The sequence below is a fragment of the Schistocerca cancellata genome, chromosome 1 (genome assembly GCF_023864275.1).
Source record: "Schistocerca cancellata isolate TAMUIC-IGC-003103 chromosome 1, iqSchCanc2.1, whole genome shotgun sequence".
NCBI lineage: Eukaryota > Metazoa > Arthropoda > Insecta > Orthoptera > Acrididae > Schistocerca > Schistocerca cancellata.
The window spans coordinates 899,636,320-899,648,235 of NC_064626.1; the positions used below are offsets into that span (position 1 = coordinate 899,636,320).

Below are 11,916 nucleotides of genomic sequence, written 5' to 3' on the forward strand. Positions count from 1 at the left end.
GATATAACAGGAGTGAGAGTGCCGAATATAAGTTAATTATCGATGTAAGCAGACGATGAAGCCGAAGCTTACTTCGTGGGAAAGCTTGCGGTGACGCGACGTTTCGTTGAGTGCCAGTATGGATGTCGTCATTTGAAATCCATTTTGGAATATTTTGATGTTACGTGTCGTGACGGCCACTGTGAATCAGAATTAACAGGGTTCCAAATTAATTATATGGTCTGTTAGAACTTTACATCGATTACTCTCCAGCTAAATAATTGTTATCTTTGACTATCGAAAAGTGTTGTGTCTTTGGTATCTAGAGTCTAGAACTTCCTTTTTCCTGTGTATGTAGCGAAAGTGCGTGTGAAACACGTTGAATGGTGAAGTTTATATCGGAGGTAATCACTCAGGAGATGTTAATTGTATATTTTTGTGATATTAGTGGTATATGTACATTGTTTCGCGGGAAGATCTGAATAGTAATATCATAATATTCTACGTTTGTAATCTCAACGGTGTCAATACTTTGTGCTGCAGCTTGTGTTTACAGTGTGTAACAGAGGTTAGAGATAATAATTCTAAGTTTACTAAATGTTAATTTATTTATACATTTAAATTTTCAGCAATGGTGCGTATGAATGTTTTGAGTGATGCTCTCAAGTCAATCAATAATGCTGAGAAGAGAGGTAAAAGGCAGGTCTTAATCAGGCCTTGCTCCAAAGTCATAGTGAAGTTCTTGACTGTCATGATGAAGCATGGTAAGCAGTGAATTAAGGACTCTTGATTTAGTTAACTGGTTAATGAAGTGATGCATATCAAATGTTCATTCGAAACTTACCTTGTAGGTTACATTGGAGAATTTGAAATAGTGGATGACCATCGCGCTGGGAAGATTGTAGTAAATCTTACTGGAAGATTAAATAAATGTGGTGTCATATCGCCTAGGTTTGACGTACCAATAAATGATATTGAGAAGTGGACGAATAATCTGCTTCCATCGCGACAGTTCGGGTAAGTTCAGGTTTTTAGTAGTTTTTTAGTTTGAGGCACCAATGAGTGTAGGAAAATGAACTTCCAACACTAAAAATTAGTAGCTGATTTTTTTTTTTTTTTTTTTTTGTAAGCCATCATTTGTGAAGGTAAACTGAACATATGTGGACTCCTCGCTTTAGGTAAATTATAACGTGGTCAGTCACACACCCAGTAGATCAAGGCACACAGGGCGTCTCCCTCATGCCTGTTTGAAATTTTATGTACCACATAATTACTTGATGTACTTGTTGGTTTGTGTTTGTGTAGCATGATTTTGAGTGAAGTACCTATAAGTATGGCAGCTCATGACAGAAATTTAACCTTCCAACCTCTCCTGGATCTCGGGTGTTACTCCACGTAGATAAGTTAGCAAGAGTGTGGCAATTGACCCTCCCTCCAAACTCTCTACTGTGGTGATGCTCTATTGTAGCCTGAAGTGTAAGATAGGTGGGGAAAGTGACAGTCTTGTTCAGAGTTGGCAAAGACAATGAATGTGGATGTTGAGAAAAGGTTTTGGAAGAGACTTCTTTGTTAGGCTACATGCCCTCTTGCCTAAGTTCATATTAATTTTTGGCATACTTTCTCCTATGTAACACACTTCTTGCTTTAGAAACTAAAACTGCCCGGAAAATTTGATAAACCTATATTAGAAAATGGCAAGTCTCTACATAGTTTGATGCATGTTGTGAATACCTATAAACTGTGAAATATGGCTTTATTAATGTTTGTCGGATTTGCTCCCAGTTGTATTGTTGTGGCCCAGTCCTCGTTTATGCCTCAGTGGCCATAACTTAAGACATAGGTAAAGTGTACCATGAAACTTCCTGGCAGATTAAAACTGTGTGCTGGACCGAGACTCGAACGCGGGACCTTTCCCTTTCGAGGGCAAGTGCTCTACCAACTGAGATACCCAAGGACAATTCACGCCCTGTCCTCACAGCTTTACGTCTGCCAGTACCTTGTCTCCTACTTTCCACACTTCACAGAAGCTCAGTTCATAGAGCACTTGCCTGTGAAAGGCAAAGGTCCCGAGTTCAAGTCTCGGTCCGGCACACAGTTTTAATCTGCCAGGAAGTTTCATATCAGCGTACACTCCGCTGTAGAGTGTAAATTTCATTCAAAAAAGTGTAGCATGTCTATAGTTTGTTTGCTTTCTTTTTACGAATAGCCTTGATAAATTATACAGGGTTTTGCCTGTCATGAATAATTAGTTTATCTTACTTGGCATTAAATGTATAAGGTGGTAGTTCTCATGACTCGTCTGTATTTATTTGCATATGAGCCTTGTGACCAATAGCTATGAGAGGCAAAAATAAGTAAAACTGCATCTCTGGCCTCAATGAAGTGATTTGCCATGGCTGGTGAGTCAGTTAAGTACTGCTGTTCGTCAGCGTTAATCGAACTGTTCCACCAGTTTACATCATAGCTCTAGAAATATTGATTTTTCAATAGCCACCATATGTACTGATTTCTGCTCATGCTATGCGTCATTGCATTAGGGTCGACAGAAGCATCCGATTCCACCCGTCAGCTTTGACCCGCGACATAAGGGTGTTGTGGTGTGTGACGTCATGATGATGGCACGGAGTTTGGTTTGTGAGTGTGGCGTGTTTGTAGATGTCGTCATGTTGTGGTTTGTTGTGCCCTCTGGTGGTATGTTTAGGGCCTTCGTTTGTGTGGTGTAATGGGCTCCGTTTGTCTTGCTTATTATACAGAGTTGTTAGTGTTCGCTGTGTTTGTAGTGGAATTCGTTTCAGTGAGTTAACAATTTAGTGGTTTTGTGTGAAGGTTAATTTAGTGTTGTTCGCTGTTGGTCGTCTGGTAATTTGAGTAAATTCATCGGTTGTGTTTGTTCAGGAATGTGTGTGGAGGATAAAATTAATAGCGCGCATCTGCAGAACTTTTTTGTGGTAAACACCGCTTTGGAGCTGATAAAGTTTTTACAGGGTTTGGGTTGATTGCCAAGATCGTGAAGTGCTCTATTTGTGGGCAAGAAATAAAGCTGGCTAAAGTTCCAGCGTCTCGGACCAGGGACGGTTACATGTGGCGCTGTCGAAAGGATGACATTTGACGTTCCATACGGTGTGTTCTTGGTTCGAGAAGTCTAGGTTGGACATGCGAGAAATTGTACTGATGACTTATTATTTTTGTTATAGATCACCATACAGTTTTTGTGCGCATGAGACTGGTGTGAGTGAGAGGAGTGTGCTTGATTGGTTTTCTTTTTGCTGTGAAGTGTGTTCTGAGGGTGGGGTGGATGGTTTATTTTGTGTGTGTGTGTGTGTGTGTGTGTGTGTGTGTGTGTGTGTGTGTGTGTGTGTGAGGGGGGGGGGGGGTGTTGGTTTGTGTTTTAGTTGTGGAGGATCTATTTTGTTGAGTTGTAGTGTGTGATTGAGAATTTTTTATGTTGCATTTGGTTTTTGTCTATGGGTTTTTTATTTTGGGGTGAGGGGGAGCTTGTGTTGGTTGGTGGGGGGTGAGGTGTGGGTGGGTCAGGTCTTTCTTTTGGTTGAGTATTTTTTCAGTGGTGTGTGTGTGTGTGTGTGTGTGTGTGTGTGTGTGTGTGTGTGTGTGGGCGGCGGCGGCGGCGCCCACCCTTGTTTGTGGTGCTGGAACATTTTTGTGGGAAGTTTTTATTTTTTTGTTTTTAGTGTGTGTGTTGGGGTCGAGTGAAGTGTTTTATTGCAATGTGTGGTTGTTTCTGTTGGTATTGGTATCAGGAGGTGTTTTTGAGCTATATAGGTCAAATTTATGGCATCGGTAGCTGCTGTTGAGCTATATTGGTCAATGGAAGTGTTCGATCCCAATTTATGGGATCGGGAGCTGCTGTTGAGCTATATAGGTCAAGGAAAGTGTCTGATTCCAGATGATATTGTGTTTAGTGGAATTTGGGGAGTTTTGTGTTGTTGGTTTTTTCGTTGTTTTGCGAGTTTTTGTATGGGGGTAGGTGTGTAAATTTGTTTATATTTAGTTTGTCCCCACCCAAAAACCCCAAATTTTCTGCGCTTATCCCGTTACTGTCGTTACGCTTTTTGTGGAACGTGTGTGTGTTTGTTTTTTGATGTATTTTTGTCTTTATAATGTGTATGTAACGACTTTATATGCACCATATTGGAATCATGGTTTATGGTCGTTTCCACCATATTTGTGACGTCATGGGTCAAAGCAGATGGGTGGGATCGGACGCTTCCGTATTTAACATATTAGGGGTTTCGATCATTTAAAAAAGTCTGTAACGCGTGCAGCATATTGTTGGAGTGCAGGTCATAAGTAAAGTTGCTCAGAAATTAATAGCCAATCATGACAAGATGTAATCTGGTGGTATCTGTTGATATTATCCCCTCAGCAGGTCTTGTTGCTGTTATTTGTTTCCACAGTCAGTCAGTTTAACGTGATTTTTCACTTATTAGGCATTCAATTCCAGGATACTTTTCTTCCTTATTTCATCAACATGTTACCATGTTGTTCCAGAGATGATTAAAAACTGATAGGCCTAACTTTCGTACATGTTATTCCAATATGTGAACAGGGACCAAAATGCTCATTCGCAACTCACTTGGTAATTAGTCTCTGATAGATAAAACATTGTGTTGGGTTCACAGCCAAGTAATATTTTTGGAGGGCAATGCTTTTGCCTATGACAGCTTTACTTTTAAAAATATTGGCAAATGTTTATACAGTATCCATAAATACTGTGAAAACTATTACTGTAAACAAGTTCAAATACAGAATGAGATTTTCACTCTGCAGCGGAGTGTGCGCTGATATGAAACTTCCTGGCAGATTTCAAGTTCAAATACAGTTCAAGTTTGTAAGGTTGTAGGATTTATCATCATTTTCACCTGCGTTTCACAAAACTTTCAAGTTTCACTAAGAGCTATAGCTTGTCCTTGTGGCAATCCTTTACTTGCTTACAATCACTTGCTATCCCATGTCAAATGTCACAAGATTGTTCAAGCAGTTTCGATAGTATTGAGCTCTCCAATGTATTGTGAGTGTTTTGGTGAGATGGTGTAATGAATGGTTGTACAGATATTTGATTTGTATGTGGATGATTTTTCTTTTTAAAAGATGTTGGTTATGTGGAATGGTCTGAGGCTTAATTCAAATGCTTATTAGGTTGTTTGGTTAAAGGTAGTGGCTTATAGATTCTGTGAAATTCAGTAATGGTGGAAAAGGTTAGGAGTACAAACCCTCATGTTAAAGTTTCTGATCCGTACAATATCTCGCTTTTGGATGACAGAAGAAGATGCACAAGGTGACTAACAGTGGTATAAGTTTAAACAGTGAAATGTCCATGATGGACTAACAATGTGAAAAGGATAGCTTTCTACTCACCACATAGAAGAGATATTAAGATGCAGACAGCCACAATCAAGAGACTGCTAAACTTTTTGCTTTTGGACATAAATAGATCCTTCAGAAGCAGAAAACAGGCATTTTCTATAGCTGTGTGGTCCAACTGTGAGCTGCACATTTGTCTGATGAGAGCAACAATCCAGGGTGGGTGGTGCAGCTGAGGAGGCAGCAGGGGATGTTGAGGCAAGGGATGGAGATATATGTTGTGGTAGTGAGCAAGGATGTGATGGGGCGATATAGTGCCGCTAGATGCAGAGTCGAAAGGCTGCACTGGCGGAGTGGGAAAGGTTGAGGAGAATTGTGGAGAAAAGGAAAAGCGAATAGGTGCATTAGTTGAATAGGTGTGCATAGTGTTAGTGGGAGTGCGTATAGGGGGAGGACAGGGACTGTTTAAAGGTTGAGGCCAGGGTTGTTAAAGAATGAATGATATGTTGTAGGGAGAGTTCCCACCTGCAAAATTCAGAAAAGCTGGTGTCGGTAGGAAGGATCCAGATAGTGCAGGCTGTGAAGCAGCCATTGAAGTGGAGCACATAAAGTTTGGTAACCTGTCCAGCTACTGGCAGTCTACCTGACTTGGCCACAGTTTGTCAGTATCCATTCATGTGGTTGTGGTTGTCGTGCCCACATAGAAAGCAGCACAGTGGCTGCAGTTTAGTTAGTAGATAGCATGGCTGCTTTCATAGGTAGCTTTGCCTTTGATGGGATAATAGATGCCTGTGACCAGACTGGTGGTGGTCGTGGTGGTGGGATGTATGCAACATGTTTTGCATCTAGATCTACTGCAGGGATGTGGACCATGGAGTGCGAGGAGTTGGGAGCATGCATGGAGTAGGGACAAAAAGAGATTTGTGTATGTTTGGTGGGCAATGGAATACCACTATGTGAGGGGCGAGGAGGATAATGGGTAGGATGTATTCCACGTCAGGGCAGGAGGAGAGGTAGTCGAAAACTGGGCAGAGAATTTGTTTAGCAATCTTTCCATTGTCTTTCTATGACTCAATGCCTTTCTGTGGTATCAGTCTCTGCATTTCATCTTTCATAGTTATTCTATAACATCACAATGACCACACTGTTACTATGATAATTATAGAGGTGGTGAATCCTGTGTTGAAGTTCATAAACATTCAGCAGGAAATATATCTTTAGGGTTCATGGTTCAGAGGTCCTCAGCCAATGATTATTCACAATACTGCAGGAATAAGGTTCAAAGTTTTTCCTTCGTGTACTTAAACTAAATACTAGGTTAACAGATGTTTTAAAATATGGAAGGTGTGCAGAATGCGCTGAAACTTGCACTGCTGATACCACATAACTCCTTTGATGCATGATGTCAAAATAGGGAACGCGAAGTGCCCATTTGAGTCCAATGTGTGTAAAATTCTCGCTGCATCTATTGCCTTCAACTAAAAACAAGACTTGTCTTTCAGTTTACCCTAAACTCTGTTCAGTGTTGGGTGACAGCTGGTATGGTTGTTGCCGTTTTTCAATTACAGATCACTGCTGCAACACTTAAAATGATGTTTGTATGGAACTATGCCTACACTGAGACTTTGCTGTGGAAATGTAAACGGTGTGTGGTTATTTGTGGAAAATGTGTGGAGCAGCTGTGAAGCCCGCTTTAGTAAAGTAAAGTAAATCTTCCTTGGAATTGGTGGCATCACCAGCAAAGTACTAACTTGTTCCCAACAGATAAGGAGGATTCTCAGTCACATACATAATAGCTCACTGAAACTGGGCATTTTTTCTGATGAATTGAAATATGCTATTGCATGGGGGGGGGGGGGGGGGGGTTAGTTCTGATGCCGACAACTACCACCCAGTCTCACTTCTGACGGCTTTTTCTAAAATTCTTGGGTCCCTTATTGCTCTTAATATATGCCACTCTATAGTCATGAAGATGCAAAGCTAGTTCTTTTTGCTGGTGATACAAGTACAGTAATCACACACAAAAAAAAGAATTAGCTGAGGAAATTTTAAATGATGTCTCAGAAAATTATTAAGTGGTTCTCTGCAAATGACTCATTAAATTTTGATAACAGTATATACAGTTCTGTATAGTAAATGGCACAACGCCATTAACAAATGTAGGATTTGAACAGAAGTCTGCTTTATGGTTATTGCAAATTTTGGTGATCAAACATGTCAGTAAATTAGCTTACTATGTCTACTTTCGTTCACTATTTTCATATGGCATCATAGTTTGGGTAGTTCATCGTCAAGGAAAAAAGTATTCATTGCACAAAAGTATGTTATCAGAATAATGGATAGAACCCAGCCAAGATCATCTTGAAGACATTTATATAAGGAACTGGGGATATTCACACAAGCTTTGAATAATATATAATATTTGCTTATGAAATTTGTTATTAATAACCCATCCTACTTCAAAAGCAGTAGAAATGTACATAGCTAAAACACTAAGAGAAAAGCTGATCTTCACTACTTTGGGTTAAATCTAACTTAGGCACAGCAAGGGGTGAACTATGCTGTCACAAATCTTTGGTCACTTATCAAATAGCATCCAAAGTTTGATGGTTAGCCAATGAACATTTAAAAATAAAATAAAAGAATTTCTGAATAACAACTTCTACTCAGTTGATGAATTTTTAGGTATAAATTAATAATCTTGCAACTAAAGTTTGAAATATGGCATATAAAGAAATCTTTCATTAAACTGACGCATTCCGTAACACTACAAAGTCTCGTATTCATGCTGTGTGGGACAAGTATTAATGAGATCATCTCTCAAAGCTACCCTTCATTTTCTACTGCATTCCTTTCCCCCTCCATTTCAGTCAGTTATTGCCTCTTGCTATTTTTGAAACTCTCAAAAACCTGTGGTTCTTTCTACTTATCCAGGCCCCATCCCCTTAATTTTCTAAAATTTTGCAGTTTCTTCAGTTTTAAGTAACAGTTTGTAACCAAAAAATGGTAGTCAATGTCCACATCTGCCCCTGGAAATTATTTACAGTTTAAAATCCAGTTCTGAAATTGTCTTACCATTATGTAATTAATTTGTACTTCTGGTGTTTCTAGATCTCTTCCACATATACAACCTGATTTTGTGATTCTTTAACCAAGTAGTAGTGATGATAAAATTATGCTCGGTGCAAAATTCTGTCAGGTAGCTTCTGCTTTCATTCCTATCCCCCAGTCCATATTTACTTACTATTTTTCCTTCTCTACCTTTTCTTACTTTGAATTCCAGTCCCCTATCACAATTAAATATTCCTGTCCCTAACTATCTGAGTAATGTCTTTTATTACCTCATCAGACCTTTCTTCAATCTATTCACCATCTGCAGAGCTAGTTGGCATATAAACTTTGTGGGGTGTTGGCATATAAACTTTGTGGGGTGTTGGCATCCTGTCTACCTTGGCTATAATAATGTGTTCATTATGCTATTCATAGTCGCTTACCCGCATTCCTGTTGTCTTATTCAGTATCAGACCTACTCCTGCATTGCCCCTATTTGTTTTTTAAATTTATAGTCCTGTACCCATCTGACAGTTGTAACATAACATGTTAAAAGACCCTGGTGTAGGAAAAGTAGTTGTATTACAATTTATGTTTCTACATTGCCCTCTGAGATTCTTAGCAAGGCACTGGTGTAAATTTTCGAACTCTTTGACTGAGCAATTTTATTCCTCTGTGTGAATATGCAGACTTCAAGAGATTAGTTATGGTTATTTACTCACAGGACAAATGTGTAGGTTGAAAAAAGTGCACAGATGGGCACGTCTCAGCAGAGAGGGGGGGGGGGGGGAGAGAAGAAATGAATAGTGAGACAGGTTGGGATGTGAAGCGAGATAGAGGAAAAAGGAGGTGGTCGTAGTCAGTGATGAGTACAGAACAAGTGCTGTAAAAGTACATGGATGTAGCTGTGGGTAAAAGGCTAGTGTTACAATTTATTCGATGTATAAAACTAATTTAAGATATCTTTGTTGTCACTTTGATCACTTTGGTGGAGTTTTGTGTTGATTATTCTGTTATTAACTTGACTTATTACCATCTTGTACACTAACTGCACAACTTGCCTGCATGCATTGATGGTTGACCCAGTGCTGTTTGGTCAACCCTTGGAAGGATAATTAAAATTGTTGCCCTATTTCCGCTGGCCCATCACATTATTTTATCCAGTTAGTTTTAACACGTCTAATTCACTGCCTGTGGTGTAATGCCACCCAGAAACATGTTCCATGTTAGGCTCAGCTCGTGTTAATACGTTTATTCTTTGGAACGAGTTCATCTAGTCAGGGTTGCTAGTTGCCATTGTACCAATCCAGTGTCAGTGTGCTTGCAGTGTTCAGTTAATGCATAGCAATTGATGGACTTGAAACAACTGGAATGCTGAGTCATGCCAATAGTAGACACCGCATGTCCAGTGCACACAAGTAGTCCACAATGGGATTGAACAAGTGTTGTCAGAATAGCAGTTGACATGTTACCAATGCTCTAGTGGCAAGTTAATGACTTAAACTAACAAGTAATACATAACTGACTGCAGTCTCTCTCCAAAGATACAATTTTATGCGTGGACATCAAAAACAAACAATAGTTTGGTGCATTCCCCCTCTGTTATACAGTAATTGCAGATAGTTTTTGTAGATGTATCTGTTAACAAATTGGTGATGTTTGCTTGTACAGTCAATAGTTATTTTGGCTGAGTTGGATTAGACTGTCTGCACAGTGTTGTTACTTTATAGTTACTAGTGTCGTTACTTTATAGTTACTAGACAAAAATGTACTTCTAAATAACTGTTCCTTTTTCAGGTATGTGGTACTAACTACTAGTGGAGGAATAATGGATCATGAAGAAGCGAGGAGAAAACATCTTGGAGGGAAGATATTGGGTTTCTTTTTTTAATGACCTGTGACTTGTGTCAATAAATTTGTTCCCATAAATTACTGCGGTTCTCAATTCATTTCAATGCATTTAATTTAAAGATTTATCTGATTTAAAAGAAAGTGAAAAATAATTTGGAACGAAGATTTAAATGCACGCTTACATCATTGGGAGATACATTGTTTTGTTGCTTCCCTTAGGTGCCATGGTGTTTAGTAATGAAATCAACGTACTTTCTCTAGACAGATATAAAACTTGATCTGTTGAAACTGGAGCGAAATTGTTACACATTGTCAAGAAATAACATAGGTTATCTAAAAAAAAATATTAATTCATCAGTTACCTTCTTCGCAAATATACTGTTTACAAATGCTGTAAGTTCTTGCTGGTCTCCTAGTTAACCAGAGGGTCTCTCTTCTCTCCCTCTCATGTATCACTTTCACATGTCATTTTCCTCCTTTGATGACATATTAAGCTGACGCAACAGTAGAGTGATTGGTGTTAAAGTGAGCTCTCAACCGATGGCGAAAAAAAATTATAAACGGTACTCTAAATCATGAAATTAAAATATATCAATTTATGTTGGAGGGGGGGGGGTAATATAAAAAAGGTGTAGTAGTCTCAGAACCTGAAGCAACTTACTTACCAGATACATGATAGCTGGACAGAAAAGTGGGGAGTTAGAACAGGGAAATACATTGTGTACAAAATAATAGAAGTATACCAATGGAAAAGAACACATGCCAGTAAAAGAATATTTCTGGCCTTCCTCTGTTACCACGAGTGTAGTGCATGAATAATACTTCAGACAATAAATTTGTACCATTTTTAAATATGCCTGTGATACTGTTAGACTTGATTCAGGAAAATCATCTCAGAACAAAATCCAGTACTGTGATTGCAAGAGGACTTACCTCAAAAATTGATAACAGCTTCATTAGTAAATTACAAATAGCAGTCTCAACATATATATATTAAATGCAGTGCATCATCTATAGCAGTTAAATTGAGAAGTTGAACCAGGCAGAGGGAAGCGGACAATGTGGAAATACTATGCTGAAGCTAATTGTAAATATTTTTAGTTAAGGGGGGTGCGTGTGGGAGGGAAGGGGGTGGCAACAGGCCTGAAGATGTGGAATCAAGAAGGGTTATAATGACAATAGACTGACACATAGTTAAACATCGATGTGTTGAGACCGTGGGGTAAAAAGACAAAAAGTTAAATCATTCAGGGAGTGCATTGGAGGTTGGGAGAGCACAAGATTTCTGCAGATGTTTTGTAGTCCAAGCTTTTTGGAAATAAATGATATTGTGGATGAAATCTTTTAGAAATTTTGAATGTAAATTAACAATCTTTATTAGCAGAAGATATGTTTGTTAGCCAAAGCAATCATCCAGAACTTAGTTAAAGTTTAATTATTATGTAAAAGGGTTTATTAAGGAGCAATTCTTGTTTGTTGTGAGCTCCATGTCGTCCAAAGAACATTACATTAAAGATGCACTTGGCATTGTGCATTGCTAAGTAATTGGAAGCAGCAATAAATCTCAGCGAACTATGCTGTGAAAGATTACTGACGACCATATGCTTATTATAATAAAGTAAATACAGATTTATTCATACTCTTTGTTTTTTCTTCAGAAGAGTGTTAACAACAAGATGTACCAAGTTGATTAATATCTGATCACATTTTGTA

General features: G+C 38.8%; 1 protein-coding gene across 1 annotated transcript; it reads left to right on the forward strand.

Moving 5' to 3' along the window:
• Positions 1-261: 261 nt before the first annotated feature.
• On the forward strand, positions 262-10,281 carry LOC126190849 (40S ribosomal protein S15Aa). The gene is made up of 4 exons (XM_049931441.1): positions 262-383; positions 609-743; positions 831-996; positions 10,150-10,281. Exons 2-4 carry the CDS (start codon positions 611-613, stop codon positions 10,241-10,243), a joined length of 393 nt encoding a protein of 130 aa, XP_049787398.1. The 5' UTR covers positions 262-383; positions 609-610; the 3' UTR covers positions 10,244-10,281.
• The last annotated feature ends 1,635 nt before the right edge of the window (positions 10,282-11,916 follow it).